This window comes from Gopherus evgoodei, chromosome 3 (assembly GCF_007399415.2).
Source record: "Gopherus evgoodei ecotype Sinaloan lineage chromosome 3, rGopEvg1_v1.p, whole genome shotgun sequence".
In the NCBI taxonomy this organism is placed as follows: domain Eukaryota; kingdom Metazoa; phylum Chordata; order Testudines; family Testudinidae; genus Gopherus; species Gopherus evgoodei.
This window is the reverse complement of record NC_044324.1, coordinates 179,511,069-179,529,479: the sequence shown is the minus strand read 5'-3', so window position 1 is coordinate 179,529,479 and position 18,411 is coordinate 179,511,069. Positions and strand designations below refer to the sequence as shown.

Genomic DNA, 18,411 nt, shown 5'->3' with positions numbered 1-18,411 from the left:
GCAGTCTCGGTTGTCCCCCTTAGTGGGTTGGGGTCAGGCCAGATACCTTCCCCTCCGATATGATTCTCAGTCCAGCTCAACTCCTCCTGTGTCAAATAGTGGGTCAGGGGGATGGGGGGAAACCGGACCTGCCCTCTACTCCAGATTCCAGCCCAGGGTCCTGTGGATTGCAACTGTCTACAATGCCTCCTGCAACAGCTGTGTGACAACTACAACTCCCTGGGCCACTTCCCCATGATCTCCCCCCAGCACCTTCTTTATCCTCACCGCAGAACTTTTCTCTTGATCCCATATAGCGTCTGTACTCCTCAGTCCTCCAGCAGCATGCCCTCTCACTTCCAGCTCCTTGCACATCCCTCACTAATTGAAGGGAGGTCTTTTTTAACCAGGTGCCCTGTGTAGTCTACCTGCATTAATTGGTTCTAGTGGCTTCCTAATTGGCTCTAGGTGTCCTCATAGACTCATAGATTCTAGGGTCAGAAGGGACTAATGTGATCATCTAGTCCGACCCCCTGCACAAAGCAGGCCACAGAACCCTACCTATCCACTTCTATAACAAACCCCTAACCTATGTCCGAGTTATTTAAGTCTTCAAATTCTGGTTTGAAGAGCTCAAGCTGCAGAGAATCCACCAGCAAGTGACCCATGCCCCACGCTGAAGAGGAAGGCGAAAAACCTCCAGGGCCTCTGCCAATCTGCCCCGGAGGAAAATTCCTTCCCGACCCCAAATATGGCGATCAGCTAAACCCTGAGCATGTGGGCAAGACTCACCAGCCAGCACTCAGAAAAGAATTCTCTGCAGTAACTCAGATCCCATCCCATTCAACATCCCATCACTGACCACTGGGCATACTTATCTGCTGATAATCAAAGATCAATTGCCAAAATTAGGCTATCCCACCATACCATCCCTTCCATAAACTTATCAAGCTTAGACTTAAAGCCAGATATGTCTTTTGCCCCCACTACTCCCCTTAGAAGGCTGTTCCAGAACTTCACTCCTCTAATGGTTAGAAACCTTCATCTAATTTCAAGTCTAAACTTCCTAGTGTCCAGTTTATACCCATTTGTTCTTGTATCTACATTGGTACTAAGCTTAAACAATTCCTCTCCCTCCCTAATATTAATTCCTCTGATATATTTATAAAGAGCAAGCATATCCCCCCTCAGCCTTCTTTTGGCTAGACTAAACAAGCCAAGCTCTTTGAGTCTCCTTTCATATGACAGGTTTTCCATTCCTCGGATCATCCTAGTAGCCAGTCTCTGAACCTGTTCCAGTTTGAATTCCTCCTTCTTAAACATGGGAGACCAGAACTGCACACAATATTCCAGCTGGGGTCTCACCAGTGCCTTATATAACGGTACTAACACCTCCTTATCTTTGCTGAAAATACCTCGCCTGATGCATCCTAAAACCGCATTAGCTTTTTTAACGGTCATATCACATTGGCGGTTCATAGTCATCCTGTGATCAACCAATACCCCAAGGTCCTTCTCTTCCTCTGTTGCTTCCAACTGATGCGTCCCCAATCTATATCTAAAATTCTTATTATTAATCCCTAAGTGCATGACCTTGCACTTTTCACTATTAAATTTCATCCTATTACTATTACTCCAGTTTACAAGGTCATCCAGATCTTCCTGTATGATATGCCAGTCCTTCTCCATGTTAGCAATACCCCCAGCTTTGTGTCATCCGCAAACTTTATTAGCACATTCCCGCTTTTTGTGCCAAGGTCAGTAATAAAAAGGTTAAATAAGATTGGTCCCAAAACCGATCCTTGAGGAACTCCACTAGTAACCTTCCAGCCTGACAGTTCACCCTTCAGTATGACCCATTGTAGTCTCCCCTTTAACCAGTTCCTTATCCACCTTTCAATTTTCATATTGATCCCCATCTTTTCCAATTTGACTAATAATTCCGCATGTGGAACTGTGTCAAATGCCTTACTGAAATCGAGGTAAATTAGGTCTACCGCATTTCCTTTGTCTAAATAATCTGTCACCTTCTCAAAGAAGGAGATCAGGTTGGTTTGGCACAATCTACCTTTAGTAAAACCATGTTGTAATTTGTCCCAATTACCATTGACCTCAATGTCCTTAACTACTTTCTCCTTCAAAATTTTTTCCAAGACCTTACATACTACAGATGTCAAACTAACAGGCCTATAGTTACTCGGATCACCCTTTCTCCATTTCTTAAAGATAGGAACTATGTTAGCAATTCTCCAGTCGTACAGTACAACCCCTGAGTTTACCGATTCATTAAAAATTCTCGCTAACGGGCTTGCAATTTCATGCGCCAGTTCCTTTAATATTCTCGGATGAAGATTGTCTGGGCCCTCCGATTTTGTCCCATTAAGCTGTTCGAGTTTGGCTTCTACCTCAGGTGTGGTAATATCCACCTCCATATCCTCATTCCCGTTTGTCATCCTTCCATTACCCCTAAGCTCCTCATTAGCCTTATTAAAGACTGAGGCAAAGTACTTATTTAGATATTGGGCCATGCCTAGGTTATCCTTAACCTCCTTTCCATCCTCAGTGTTTAGCGGTCCCACTTCTTCTTTCTTTGTTTTCTTCTAATTTATATGGCTATAGAACCTTTTACTATTGGTTTTAATTCCCTTTGCAAGGTTCAACTCTACTTGGCTTTTAGCCTTTCTCACTTTATCCCTACATGTTCTGACCTCACTAAGGTAGCTTTCCTTGCTAATCCCACCCTTCTTCCACTCCTTGTAGGCTTTCTGCTTTTTCTTAATCATCTCGCTGAGATGCTTGCTCATCCAGCTTGGTCTATAACTCCGGCCTATGGCTTTTTTTCCCCTTTCTTGGGATGCAGGCTTGTGATAGTTTCTGCAGCTGCGACTTAAAGTAATTCCAGGCCTCCTCCGCATTTAGATCCACAAGTTCTTCAGTCCAATCCACTTCCCTAACTAATTTCCTTAATTCTTTAAAGTTAGCCCTTTTGAAATCAACAACTTTAGTCCCAGATCTATTTTTGTTTATCCTTCCATCTAGTTTGAACTGAATTAGCTCATGATCACTCGAACCAAGGTTGTCCTAATTAGCCTGGGAAAAGTGACCTACTTAATCTGGGACTAATGTATCTACCATCCACCACTCTCCTGTAGCCATCTAGCCTGTCCCTATCACACCTCCTTTAATTCTTTATTAGTTAAGCTGCATATCAGCATCTTATAACTTTTAACATTTATTGTAGATGGAGCTAAACATGTTTGATGATGCAGTAGTCTTTTCTGGCATGGCGTCTATACTGGGAAGTAGATTTACATGACACATTGGAAATTTTCTCCATCAAAAAGCAGCTGGACATGACTATTCACAAGCTACTCTAAAATCCCTCACTTAAATTCAACTATTAAAACGTTTATTTTTTTAAAACCTCAAAACTTGCTTTACATTGCTGAAATTATATTTACAACAAACTGATGAGAGATTTAGTGTTTTCCTCTAAATTACCACAGCCTGGGGTTTTTTGGTCCAGCCAATCCTGCCCACATTTTACCTGCGCCCTCCATTATGTCGGTGGGTCCTGTGGGACCATAATCGCACTGTAGGGCTCTACCTACAAGTATAATAATTTCCCCTTCACGTTTCAAAGCAAAGTCAAGTCACTATTTTTCATTGCTGAAGTTCTAGATCCAGTCTTTAAAGGCCTTATCCAACTACGTTCAAGTCAACAGAAATTATCCCATCAACTTGAACAGCAGCTGAATCAGAGCCTGAGGCTGCGATTTTCAAAGGAGCCTAAGGGAACTAGGCACTCAGCTTCCATTGAATTTCAATGGGATTTGAGCTTCTACGTCCCTTAGGCTCCTGTGAAAATCCCAGCCTAAATTATTAAGATACTTGACTTGGGCATTTATTCTCAGAGGAAACACAACTTCAAGAGCAGCAGCACTAAGAAGTCCAGAGAAATCGTGCAAGGGAGAACTCCTGCTGAAATCTTGCCTTTCAAAGGAATATATAGTCAAAAGACCAAATCAGAGTTCAGAGTAATCAAAGTCTAGAGAATAATGAAGAGGAGGAAGTTTGAGGAAAGCTAGTACTGTCAAAGCTGAACTTCAGAGAGGCAGATCACCTACTTAAGATTAGTGTGCACATCATGTTCCCCTGCCTTTCTGACTGCTAGTCTGTCTTGCTGTATGAATTGATTCTAGCAACAGATCTATCCTCCCAAAACTCCCACCTCTGTCTCTGCTTGTCTTTCTCTTCCTACCCCATTTGATACATTTCAAACTCTGGAGTGTGCTGCAAGAGTCTAAATTAGGGTCATCTGAACTCCGGACAGGCATGTTGATTATCATCCTTTTAACATTAAAAACATCGATATATTATTGAGGAACACCCATAATTAAAAATCTTTAGCAATGCAATGGCATGTCATCAGAATAATTCTATTTTAAAAATATAAGCAATTCATTAAAAAAAAATCAAAGGAAGTGTAACATTAATGGGGCTGTGTAGTTTTTTAGCACAACACCACTTATTCCTGACAGATTTACCTGTGGGATCTCAAAAATGGCATTATGAATGTTATTTCTGTTGGGACAATAAAATGTATTATTACCTCCATACCTTCTGTAAATTCCTTTATAAGCAAAATAAGGCTATATTAGCAAAGGCAGAAAAGGGTATATAGGACTGTAGAACTTAGACAGACAAGATTAATTATCAACAAGACCGTCTCCTAAATCCCAATTAAGGACAGGACAGATACACTACTCTTGACTTTAGTAAAAAAAACACAAAAACAAGCAACAATAATGGAAGTATGTGGATTATTATGGCAATATATGAAAGCAGATATCAAAGACATATAATAAAACATGGTTGATTTGCACAGGACTGAGGAGGGGGGCAGGAGGGGATGGGTGCTTTACAACTGGGGCTGGACTTGTCCCTGTTGCAATTTTGAACATCCTGAGGACTGCTCTCAGTTGCCTGGGCTGGTATTGGCGTTCAGAAGGCTATTCTCCCAGTTGGAGATGACCACAGTGGAACAGTATTGCAGGCATGCCTCCTCCCCCTATGCCTAAAGTCAGTAGTGGGGAAGAGGCAGTAATTTCTCTGTACTGGGAAAATCCACAAATGACTGGTTAAAACTGGTATTCGGACTTCTTTGTGCTGCCATACCAGATTACAGCAGGTTGAACAGGGATCCAGAATCTATTCCACTGGTGTAGTTTAAAGGACACTTATTCTTAATGAGTTAATGTACTTAATAAGAGGGCTAATCTGCTCCTGATTCTCATCATGTCAGAAATTTTGCTATTGATCAGTGGGAACAGGGGCAAAGCTAATGGAATCTTCTGCTTTAGAAAAGTAGGCCTGTAGCCCTTGAACTATAAGAAACGAAATATGGATAGCTGTTAATACTGCTAAGACTTATATCCTCCTTGTAAAGCAGATAGTATAAGGCTCTGCTTTGGCCAGCTAACACTCCCTACCAAACTTTATAGAACTGCACTAATAAGGAAATGCTAAGTCTGCCCATATCAATCAGTTCCACTTTTCTTAGTAAAGGGTCATGACAAATCTACCATAAAACCTGGGTAATTTTCTGGCCTTATTGCTGTATCTGTAATATTTTTATAGCTGCGTAACTCTACCAACATTAGGAACCCAGGACTGTCATCAGCTACTGCAGCTTGCTTGAATAAAACATGATGCAGCAGCAAAATTTCTTTTAACCAATATTTATCTGATCAGTTGATTAGGCAAAAGTTTTTAGCTCTTTTCAAATGTTCTCTCAGACATTGTGGCAAATTAATGGAGTCATTCTGTAGTTTTGTTGAATCACACAGCCAACATTAGTATCTTTCAGCAAATACTGAAGCTGCATTTCTTCAATACTAATAGAATATCATTCATCTACATTTAACTTCTGGAGGGCATGTCTTCATTTTTGCACGGAGCTGTTGAGCTGCCTGCTACAGTATTTATCAAATAGATTTTCTGAAACTTCTGGTTCTGTGTCCGTATCTGGAGAGAGCAGTTATTGCATGCTTGAATATATTTTTAAAAATATATTCTTAATATTGTATTTCTTGTATAAATTGTTCAAACAAAGGAGAAAAAAAAAGGAAAATATGCACATGATTCTTTTCTGATAGAAAATGTAATAATTTATGCAGGCAACACTATTATTCCTTTTCCAAAAGGTCCATAAAGTTTCTTCATAGGCTTTTAAAATACGTCAGAATTATTCTGCAATCTGACATCTTTCTGTCAGAACCCACTGCCTGCTTAAGTGCAGTTCAGTTTCTGTAGGGGGACAGATACTCTTCCAATGACACAATTGGTTTTGCCATTATGAAAGCTTCATGTAGCCACTTCTTACAATAAGTAAGAATAGTTAGGATTAATGTTGTTCACAATACTGCACAGAAGGCTAGGGTAGCTTATTATTATGATTGAATTAGAAAGGATTGCAGGATATGGGCCAAAGTTCTCCTTGACTTCAATGGGAATCTTTCCCTGATATGGCTGTTTGGGCCCATCATTTTTAAGTCACTTATTATAAATGTATATTGTGTTTAATTAATAGAGCCAGACAAAATGTCATAAAGAATTTACAAGCCAAATTATCAGAGACGAACAAATGAGACAGGACTATAGTTCAGGTGAGGGAAGCTCTGGGGATTATTGATGATGAGAAGGTAGTAGGAAGAGTTACTGGAAAAAAGCAGTGGATTGCAAAAGCTAGTTTGCATATGAGAACAGTGAAGCAGGCAGTATGAGTGAAGGTGTAAAACAGAGAGTGGGCGGAGGAGACAAAAGGAGAGAGGATTGAGAAAGCAGAAGGAGCAAGTGGAGGAGTACTGGGAAATGAAAGCAGAAAGGTAGGCATAACTTGCATTTTGACATCTAATACAGCTTTAACCTGTCTCATAATCCATCAGTTATGCATGGTTCTACTATCCATGATATACTAATGCTTTTCAATTTCTACTTCACACCTTCAGTAAATCCCTATTGTCCTTAATTTAAAGCAGAATATTTTAATGGAGTCCAATATATTCCACTAAATAGACTGAATTATTTCAGTTTTAGCCATGCATCATTTACAGTATTATAGATTTTATATTAAACTTTCTCTCTGTCATTGGATTTCATCAGTTTCATTTTTTCTGGATTATGACATAATGACCAATTCCTGCAGAGTTGGAAAGAGAATCGAATGTCTCTGATGTGTAGTAAATCATCATGCTGCTATTTAGAACTTTCTATTGCAGTCATCATTGTGGCATCTGAGTTCCAATCACGGACTTCCACCAGAATCTACACAGTGAAAACCAGAACAGACCATGGGTGAACTTGGCTCCAATGTCTAACTGAGAGCCAAACAAATACAATACTCAAGTCCATTCAGAATCTGCTCTGGCTTCCTCGGGTGCAGAACCTTGTGGGGAGGCCAGGATGACAGAAAGTCAAGTGGTGACAGGTTTCAGCATGGTAGCCGTGTTAGTCTGTATCAGCAAAAACAACGAGGAGTACTTGTGTCACCTTAGAGACTAACAAATTTATTTAGGCATAAGATTTCATGGGCTAAAACCCACTTCATCACATGCATGAAGTGGAAAAAAACAGTAGGCAGGTATATATACACAGTACATGAAAAGAGGGGCGTTGCCTTACCAAGTGGCGGGTCAGTGCTAATGAGACAATTCAATTAAAGTGGAAGTGGGCTATTCTCAATAGTAGAATACTGTCAAGTAGGTGTTCCCAACAACAAATGGGAAAGGGGAACAAAGGAGCACCCATTTAGCATATGTTCAAGATGTAAGGAATAAAATTTTAATCAAGGAATCATAGAATCATAGAATATCAGGGTTGGAAGGGACCTCAGTAGGTCATCTAGTCCAACCCCCTGCTCAAAGCAGGACCAATTCCTAACTAAATCATCCAAACCAGGAGACTTGAAGAGAAGAAATTCTTAAATTGACTGTGCATCAATGCGAGGAGCACAGATAATAAACAAGATGAAACAGAATTGCTCATTTATGAGTATGAATTTGACCAATTTGATATTACTGAAACCTGGTGTGAAGATTCACATGATTAGAATCTTAAAATCCTTGGTTATAACTTATTTAGAAAGGTATGAGTTGGTAAAAAGGAAGGGTGAATGGCATGCTGATCCTGAATCCTTATGGATTAACGTTCTAACAGATAAAGCACAAAATGGAATACTAATTGGTGTCTAAATGACATTAGAGAATGACTGCCTCATTACACGTCTATCTACAACAGAGGTCGGCAACCTTTCAGAGTTGTTGTTCTGAGTCTTCATTTATTCACTTTAATTTAAGTTTTCGCATGCCAGTATTACATTTTAATGCTTTTTAGAAGGTCTCTCTCTATAAGTCTCTATATTATATAACTAAACTAGTGTTGTATTGTAAAATAAACAAGGTTTTCAAAATGTTTAAGAAGCTTCATTTAAAATTAAATTAAAATGTTGATCTTACACCGCCGGCCCGCTCAGCTCACTGCTGGTCTGGGGTTCTGTTCACCTAGTCTAGCAGCGGGCTGACAGGGGCCTGCATCCGGGACCCCAGCTGGCAAGAATAGCGTTTTAATACACCTCTACCCTGATATAACACGGTTTTTGGGTGACAAAAAATCTCACCACGTTATAGGTGAGACCATGCTATATCAAACTTGCTTCCTCCCCGCCGTTGCTTGTTCCCTGACCACACCCTCCAGAGACCCCCATCCCTAATCACTCCCAAGATCCCACTCCCTACCCAATCCCCCTGTACCCTGACTGCTCTGACCCCTATCCACTCCACCCCACCCCCGAACCCTGACAGGCACTCACCAGTAGCGGCAGGAAGCAGAGCAGCCCAGCCCCAGTCCACTCCACCCTGCCAGCTCCCAGCCACGGTGCTCCACTTCCTGCTGTCGGTGAGTGCGGGGAGGCTGGGGAAAGGATGCCCTCTTGCACTCACCTGCGGCAGGAAGTGGAGCAACGCGGCCCTAGCCTGCTTTGCTTTCCTTGCCCCGGCCCCAGCCGTGTTGCTGGGGGGCAGCTGGGGAAAGGTCCTGCACTCACCTGCCCGGCGGGAAGTGCAGCGCCACGGCTGGGAGCTGGCAGAGTGCAGCTGGCTGTGGCTGGGCTGCTCCGCTTCCCGCTGCCAGTGAGTGCAGGGAGGTTGGGGAAAGGATGCCCTCTGCACTCACCGGCAGCAGGAAGCAGAGCGACGTAGCCCCAGCCTGCTCCACTCTGTCACCTCCCAGCCGCGGCGCCCCACTTCCCGCCGCAGGTGAGAGCAGGGAGGTTGGTGAAAGGATGCCCACCAAACTCACCTGTGGCGGGAAGCGGAGTGCTGCAGCTGGGAGCTGGCGGAGTGGAGTAGGGGGCTGCTCTGCTTCCGTCCCTGCTGGTGAGTGTAGGGGGGATCCCTTCTCCCAAGCCCCCTCCCCCGAGCGATATGGCTGGGGCTGGGGTTGGGGCTGGGGCAAGGGAAGCGGAGTGGGCTGCTCCCGTTCCTCTGTTAATTCCCTGGGCCACTCTGGGACTGCGGGGCCCCCATAAGTGCCCTCCCACAGCTGCTGCTCCCCAGACCCTGGGGAGGGGGGAGCCCCTGACCACCTCCGAGACCCTCTGCCCCTTATCAAACCCCTCAGTCCCGGCCTGGCCCGACACCCTTAACACGCTGCTCAGAGCAGCGTGTCAGAGCTTTACCATGTTGTATGTGAACCCATGTTCTATTGGGTCACGTTATATCAGGGTAGAGGTGTATTTTCTTAGAATATCACAAAAATCTGCCAAAACTCAATCTGTTCAAAATGATTTCTGTTAATTCTGAAACCTTAACAGCTATGGCTACAACATTCTCTGTGTGAGTACTCACAGACATGCTTGGGCAATGGGATAAAGAAGCACACAGTGAGTCTTTACATCTCAAAACGATGAAAATTTCAGTACCTGAGGGATGCAATTACTGAGCAAATAGTGCCAGCTATTCTATGGCTGTATTTATTCTGACCTTTTAAAAAAAAACAGAGAGAGAGAGGGAGGGAGAGAGAAGTGTATCACAATATTCGGTATTTTTGCATTAGCTAAGGGAACATGAATATATATACATATATCTGAAGAATGAAATGTTCCTTTCTGTAGCCACAATGAACATGCTTGTTGAGGCTACAAAAGAGAGAAGGGAGAGGAAAGGGAATAGGGTGTGCATTCTTGGTGCTTGAGGGAAATATGTTTGGCACTGCAGAGTGCTGCATCACCTGGCAAGTATCATCTTACCTAATATGAAATAGGGGAATGAATTTAAAAGCATCCATAGGACTTGCCACCTCCTATTTGTTTAAATATTACCCAAAACTGAGTTTGGACTCAAATGCCTACAGTGCATAGTTAAAATCAACACATGAAGTTTAAAAAAAAATCCAAGTCCAATTAATAAAAATAAATCGTAATGTATGAGACAGGAGTACATAGAGGCCCCAAAGAAAATTAGGGCTCCACTTTGCTAGGTACCGATCATGCCTCACCCAAAGAGCTCACAATCTAAGACTACATCTCCACTTGGAGCAGTGGGTGTGATTCCCAGCTCATGTAGACGTACCAGCTCTATCTCTGCTTGAGTTAGTGTGCTAAAAATAACAGCATAGCTGGAGTAGCATGGGCAGGAGCTCGGACTAGCCATCCTGAGTATGTACCCACCCAGGCCCTCTGGGCATGTACTTGGGCAGCTAGCCAGAGGTGCTCCCCATGCCACTGCATTGACAGTGTTATTTTTAGCATGGCGGCTCAAAGAGAGCTAATGCTGATATGTCTACGCAAGCTGGGAATCGCATCCCCAGCTTCAAGTGTAGACATAGCTTAATAGAGAAAACTAAAGGGTATATGAAAGGGAGCTTTACTATCGCTATTCTACAGATGGGAAACTGAAGCACAGAGAGATTAAGGACCAGGTTCTCATTTATACTCTGCAATGAGAAGTTAATGTAAATGAGAATCAGTTTTACATGACTTGCACAAGGGGACACAGGAAATCCATGGCAGAGCAAGGAACCTAACCAAGAATCCCAAGCCAGTGTGTCAACCACACCACCATAATGTTCCAAAAGTATTAAATTAAGTCCTTGCAGTTTCACAGAATTCAAAGCATGTTCACTGAAACCAACAGATATGGTAAACATTAATTTCTGGAGAGCTTTCAAAAGTGTAAACGGGATTTAGGAGCACTAGTTGTGTTGACTTACAATGGGACTTTTGCCCCTAGGCAAGGCCTCTTAGGCACTTCTGAAACTCTCTCCCTTAGTGATGAAATGCCCATCTCCACACAGAGTATCTGGGATACTCAACAAGCTTTAGAGAGAACGTAAACAAAACGTGGATACACACCCACAGAGATCAGCTTGTTTCTTTCAGAAAACTGGATGAAAGAAAATAGTCGATGATGAAGAAAAAGGAGATCTAATTGGTAAAGATGCACTGACATGAATAGAAAGGCCTTGCTCTAAACCCTGAAGAGAGCTTTCCTGAACTAAGAAGGCCCTGTAAAGGAAAGATTCAGATGGAATATCAGGAGTACAAGAATGACCTGGCTGTCTGCAATTGCCTCAGTGTAACAGAGAGAGAGAGAGTTTTTTTGTCAAATGTGTCAGGCTCAGATTTATGGGCGGTGCAGATAAAAGGTCAGCGGAGGCAAAAGTCCATTCATGCAGGGGGGGAAATGCCATGGCTGTGGTCCAGGTCACCATTCTGGAAGTGTGCCAGCCAACCACCACCTTTGGAGTGCCAGAAGCAAAGCTCGATCCAAGGGGATGGAACAGCACCTGGACCATGGCCATGCCCATGCTCTGCCTCATCCCTGCTCCACTTCATTCCCTAAAGCCCTCCCCAAACCCATGCTCCTCCCTGCCTTTTCCTCTGAGGCTCCACCCTTGGTCCGCCTCTTCCTGCCCCTGCTCTGCCTCATCCCTCATGGCCTTCCCCTGCCCGCCCCTCTCTGCCCTCTCTCTTCCGTCACTCACCTAAGGCAGGAAAAAGTGATGGGGCCAGGGCCAGCTCTAGGTTTTTTGCCACCCCAAGCAAAAAAAATGTTGGCTGCCCCTCGTCCCAGCCCTGGGCTCCCCCCTGCACTCCCGTGCTGCCCCAGCCCTGGGCTCTCCCCCACTCACCCACACCCCCTGCTGCCCCAGGGTTGGGCTTCCCTCTTCCCCCCCACCAGTGCCTTCACCCCACCCCCTTGCTGCCCCAGCCCTGGGCTCCCCCCTTCCCTCCCATCAGTGCCCCGACCCACACCTCCTGCTGCCCCAGCCCTGGGCTCTCTCCCTCACCCCCACCTGCACCCTCCTTCTGCCGCAGCCCTGGGTCACTGGTAACTCACTCCCAGGGTGGGTCATTCAGCAGGAATTTTGGATGTGCACAAAACACAGACAGGATTGGTTCCCATATGGTTACAGAGCTGCAGTAAAGTGGAACAATTTTCAGCTTGTGTGATTGGAGGATATCTGGATGCATATTATAAGACTATCCTCCATAAATGAGGAAAAGTTGAGGTGCCTTTATTATTCTTTTGTTCCACTCTTTATTTCTATGGAGAACTTGCCAATGCAATATCACTGTCTTCCTTTTAAACAAACAAACAAACAAACAAACAAACAAACAAACAAACAAACAAACAAACAAACAAACAAACAAACAAACAAAGGCAATGGCTGTTGAAAATAGCAGTTCCAGTCCTAATAACCACTGGGAAGCATTTCTTGCTCAATTTTATCCTACTTTTCTACAGCAAGTTACAGTGGATCAGTATATTTGGTTTGGGAGAAATGAAGTAACAACTGCCCAAACTGAGCTTGAGCACGCCTGAATTTTGAGGTGTTCAAATCTGGAAGGCAGGTGCTGTGGGGGGGAGGGGCTTTGGGCTCCGTGAGGGAGCATGGCAGCATGTATGCAGCAGCGTGTCTGGTGCTGCGCGGAGCCAGACACGCTGGTCTGAGTGGCACAGTAAGGGGGTTGGGGGTTGGAGAAGGGGTGGGGGTTCCTAGGGGGCAGTCAAGGGACAGGGAGTGAGGAGTTGGATGGGATGGAGGTTCGGGGGGGCAATCAGGGGCAGGGAGAAGGGGGAGTTAGATGGGTCGGGGGGGCAGTCAGGGGACAGGCAGCGTTGGATAGGCATGGGAGTCCCAGGGGTTTGCAGGGGACAGGTAGGGGGTGGGGTCCTAGGGGAGAAGTTGGGGGGGTCTCAGGAGGGGGCAGTTGGGGACACGGAGAAAGGAAGCTTAGATAGGGGCTGGGATCTCAACTGGCAGCTAGTGGCAGGGGTCCCAGGAGGGGGAAATCAGGGGACAAGGAGCAGCAGTGCTCAGATGGGGGTGGGGTCCTGGGGGGCAGTTAGGGGCAGGGGTCCCGGGAGGGGGTGATCAGGGGGAGTTGCATGGGTTGGGGTTTCTGCAGGGGGTAGTCGGTGGGAGTGGATGGTGGCAGGATGGGGCTTCCCTCCCCATGGAGTGTCCTGTTTTTTTAATGTTAAAATATGATATCTCTACCATTCACAGTGCAACTCTCCACTCACAGCATGCTGCCGCATGAGGTCCCCCTCCTTCCTTTCCAGTTGGTAGTGGCCAAGGGACTGTTGGGAAATGTAGTTCTTTCCCTGCTCCAAGGCTGGCTATGTAAGCAGGGAGCTAACCAAGGAACTACAGCTCCCAGAGCCCCCTGTTGGTTCTCAGCTCCCATGCTTCCCTGCCGCCCCTGCAAATGGGCTGCCCCAAGCAGGTGCTTGCTTTGCTGGTGCCTAGAGCCGCCCCTGGATGGGGCCATGACCCCATGGTGGCCCCTGCCATTTCGGGAAGGGGACCAAGAGAAACGAATGGCAGGGGCCCAGGGAGAAGAGGCGGAGAGGAGTGAGTGGCAGGTGGGGCTTTGGGGGAGGCAAGAGGTGGCGCCAGGGTGGGGATTTGGGGGGAGAAGGGCCAAGTGGGGGTGGGGCTACGGTCCAGGTGCCAGTGGCCCAACCCACTTCTAGGGAACTTCTGGCGCTCACATATGAGCCTCTCCAAATGGAAGACTCATGCACTCCCTATGCTCGGATTACTAAGGGCTGTAACAGCAAAATTTGAAGTAACCTATTTATTTACTAGCAGCCAGTGCTGAGTGGGCATCATAGATTCCTTCCCCACTTTTCCAGAGAGCAGGGTTCCAAAGCTGCAAATGGTTAAACATGTTGTGCATGCAAGTAGTCACATGTGCAGTGTCATTGACATCAGATGGACTATTCATGTGAGTAAAGTTACAAACATCCTTAGAGGGTTTGCAGGAATAGGGCCAAGATGAGCAGCTATCTTCTTTAACTTGTGCAGAACTAATACACATATTGTATTCTAAGAGAGAACATTAGATTAATACCCTTTCATTAATTAGATGCCAATTCTTTTCTCAGAATAAGTGACTATGAATTCACAATAAAATGCAGTCATATCAACCCTTCGCAATCAGTTACATGAATGATACCACTAAACATAGGCAACACAAGATAGCGCTAGATATAGGAGAGCAATTCACATTGTATCACCACTGAAAACAATGATTCCTTGTATTGTCTTTGATTACTGCAGATGAAGTATTTGCAGATGACGTGAATCTAGATCACATGGAATGAATAGCTTGCTTCTGAACAAAATAGTTTTTCTTAACTAATGAATTTCTGTTTAAAGCTTTTTAATCAAGCCTGTTCTCATTAGCCATAACCAAAAGAGGTTTTAGTTATCCCAAAATGTTTGCTGAAACCAAGCCATTTGGCTAACTGATTACATTTTAATTAAACTACTTTGTCATCATTGGAATGATAGAAACACATTTACGTGAAAAAGTACATTTGAACTTAAACCAACATATCTAACTTGCAAATTAATAAGTATGTAACTGAATGAGACTATTGTAAAACACCTCTGGGCATATTTTAATGGTCCATGCCTTAGGTGCAGTGCACTATATGACAAGTAACACAAGATAAATTAATGTATCACTAAAACAAGTCCAGGAGTCTCTTACTGTTTAATATGGCTATGTAGTGGTACATCTGATTCTTTTGCTTTACATATCTGTATCATATAGCGAAAAATCATAGGGAAAATATTATTACTCCAAACACTGAGCGCATGGCTTAACTATCAAAAATAGTTCCTATAAAAAGAGACATTTCCTTCCAGCAAGATAGGTGTACTTTTGTATTGCACACATTTTCGTTTACTTGATATCTAGGTTTACCTGAGTTTATAAATAGTGACATAAAATCAATATATATTCAACCAAACCGGTACAAATGAATTGTATAATGACATCAGGTATTTCAGCACATGCTGTACCTCATATATAGGCAACTTTGATTCATGCCCTAAAAGCAAACATTTACTATATAGACTCATAGACTCAGTGTTTTCCTGTCCTCTAATCCAAATATAAATGAAGAAGCAAATTGTTCTTAGATGCAAGATGCTCTTACCTCTTCCTTTGTCTTTTTTGATATGACTCTTAGCCAGTCTCCAATCATGCTCAGGACAGCAGCAAAATAAGCAAGTCCTACAAGGATCCAAAACCATACCACTGGCTTGTAAAAATCAAGGTATTCAATGTCTGATCCCCCTGAAAGACAATAAAGTTAAAAATAAAGTGTACTTCATATTGGTATACACAAAATTGTACTTAATGCTTTCCTTTTCTAAAACACTCATTTTTTAAAAAATGTACATTTTTAAGACTTTTAAAAAAATTCTTTTTTTCCAGCTGAGTTTTTCACATCTGTGCAAATAAGAATAGGCAACAAAATAAAAAGAAAATCACTGAACAAGACAATGGGCTAAATTCATCCCTTGAAGAAAAGCACTGAAATCCGTCGCATTACACAAAGGATAAGAGAGGAGAGATTAAAGAGGATAAGTGTGGCTCAATAACTGCTATCAGGTTATAATAATTATAAAAATGAGCCCACATAATTATGCTCAACAGCCGACAAACTTATTTATAAGCACTGCTGGTTCTTCCATACTTGCTCCAAACTCCTATACTATGTAAGCATTAAGGGCTGATCCAAATTTAATGGAGGAGTAGGTAATATGTTAGGATCAGTAGGGTGGGGTGGGGTGTTTTTGGAAGCAGTTAGAACTACACTGAATAGAGGTTTTTATCTGTGTAGGTACATTCATGGTCCCCATCACTTTAGTACCCTGAGCCCCTCATAGACATGAATGACTTTGTCCTCCCCACACCCCTGGGAAGCAGGAAATATTATCACCTCCATTTTACAGATGAGGAAACCAAAGCACAGGGAGACTAACTAAACAGCTCATGATCACAGAGCAAATCTCTGGCACTGGCAGAACCCAGATCTCTTTCATCCAGGATAGTGCCAGGACTATCCATCTTCCCTTTTTACTAAAAAGGAGAGAAAAATCTGTGAAATGCCCATGGTGGGGCCAACATAAAGAATAGACATTCTAATTCCACAGGGGACTCAAGTTTTGGTTACCACAGAGCTTTCACTCAACATTAAGTAGTTTATATTTAATACCACATAGCGCACTGAGCACTAGACCCCTCACTAGCAATTCAGCCTGGCCATAATATGATAAAGCCCAGTCTGGAGCCTCTGAGACTGCAGATTTGGCAGCAGCATCCAAACCAGCCATGTTTATAAGCTTGTGGTTGTTATTAGTCCATGAATCCACCAGTTACATGGAAATAACATACAGATGATGGAATTCTACTGATGATTACTTATTAGATAGAAAGGCTTTTTAATGCATAGATTTAATGTTATATCTACAAATAATAAACTTTCCTGTCAGTCAAAACTGTTGGGGTAAACTAGGGTGACAAGATGTCCCAATTTTATAGGGCCAGTCCCGATATTTGGGGCTTTGTCTTATATAGGCAACTATTACCCCCCATCCCCATCCGGATTTTTCAAACATGCTGTCTGGTCACCCTCGGGTAAACCCATGGATAACAAGATTTTTTATTTAATTGTGTATGAACTTCCAAAAATACAGGGAAATTCTGAATTCAGTAACATTCTGCAATTCCACTGACTTCACTGATGGCACTGAAATGTAAAAAGAGGCAGCAGAGATATAAGAACATAAGAATATCCATACTGGTGAGATCAATAGTCCATCTAGCCCACTTTCCTATCTTCCAACAGTTGACGGTGCCAGATGCTTCAGAAGGAAGGAATGGAACAGGGCAATTATCGAGTGATCCATTCTCTGTCGTCTAGTCCCAGCTTCTAACAGTCAGTGGTTTACTACCTGGCGCATGGGACTGCATTTCTGACCATATTGGCTAATAGCCACTGATGAACCTGTCCTCCGTGAACTTATCTAATTCTTTTTGAACCAAGTTATACTATTTGGCCTTTACAACATCTTTAAGTTTTACCTTATTATATACTCAGATTAGTATCTTTATAAAACTGAGGTCTGAGCTGAAATTTATAATCAGCAACATAGGGTGGAAAACCTTAATACAGAATGCTGTAATTTAAGGACAGAAAAATCATTGCCAGGATAAGGTGGAAAAATATCACTTGCAAGTATGAATTTAGCAGCCACAAATAATGAGATATAAAATGTGCTTGCCTTGACAAGACAAATCTTAACTATAAGATCCACTAGAGCGTTTAAAATGAAATTACAGCCATTAAAAATGATGAAAATATATTACTGGCTTTCTGCATGCTTGCTCAAATGTGGTCCACTGGACAACGAGACAAATGGATGTGAATGAGGGTGGTGATTTGACACATTATTTGACAAGTTCCTAATATTAAAAAATGTTGGTCAAATGTTATCAAATTGCTTTCAAGACAGAATGGAATCTTAAGCTACTAACTGAGTCAGAGTTATGTATTGATGAAAAAAATCAGGTTCAAAATCTTTTTCATATAGACTGCAATTCCCCTTACTTGTGCAAAGAGATGGATCCTCAGAAGATGGTAACACCCATTTCTCCCAATTTAATGAGGATCTTATGCTGGTATGGAAGAATATTTTTCATATACACTTTTTATTTATTGAGCTAAAATACAAGATTTAAGGATTGCTTGTGATATGCGAGCAGGGCTGGCTCCAGGCCACAGTGTGCCAAGCGTATGCTTGGGGCGGCACACCGCGGGGGGCGCTCTGCTGGTTGATGGGAGGGCGGCAGGCGGCTCCGGTGGACCTCCTGCAAGCATGCCTGCGGAGGGTCCACTGGTCCCGCAGCTCTGGTGCAGCATCCGCAGGCACGCCTCCGGGAGGTCCACCGGAGCCGCGGGACCGGTGAGCGACAGAGCGCCCCTGTAGCGTGCCACCATGCTTGGGGCGGCAAAATTGCTAGAGCTGGCCCTGTATGGGAGGAGTTTTTCTCATTTGTCTTAG

At 43.5% G+C, this 18,411-nt stretch overlaps 1 protein-coding gene across 3 annotated transcripts in view; it reads right to left on the bottom strand.

Annotated features, from left to right (window-relative positions):
* The window catches only part of KCNK2 (potassium two pore domain channel subfamily K member 2), a 178,632-nt gene that overhangs the window by 22,369 nt on the left and 137,852 nt on the right, over positions 1 to 18,411 (bottom strand). For all 3 annotated transcript variants that reach the window (XM_030557538.1, XM_030557540.1, XM_030557539.1), the window contains exon 6: positions 15,498 to 15,637. In XM_030557538.1, the coding sequence (XP_030413398.1) occupies positions 15,498 to 15,637 (140 nt within the window). The remainder of the gene's footprint in view (positions 1 to 15,497; positions 15,638 to 18,411) is intronic.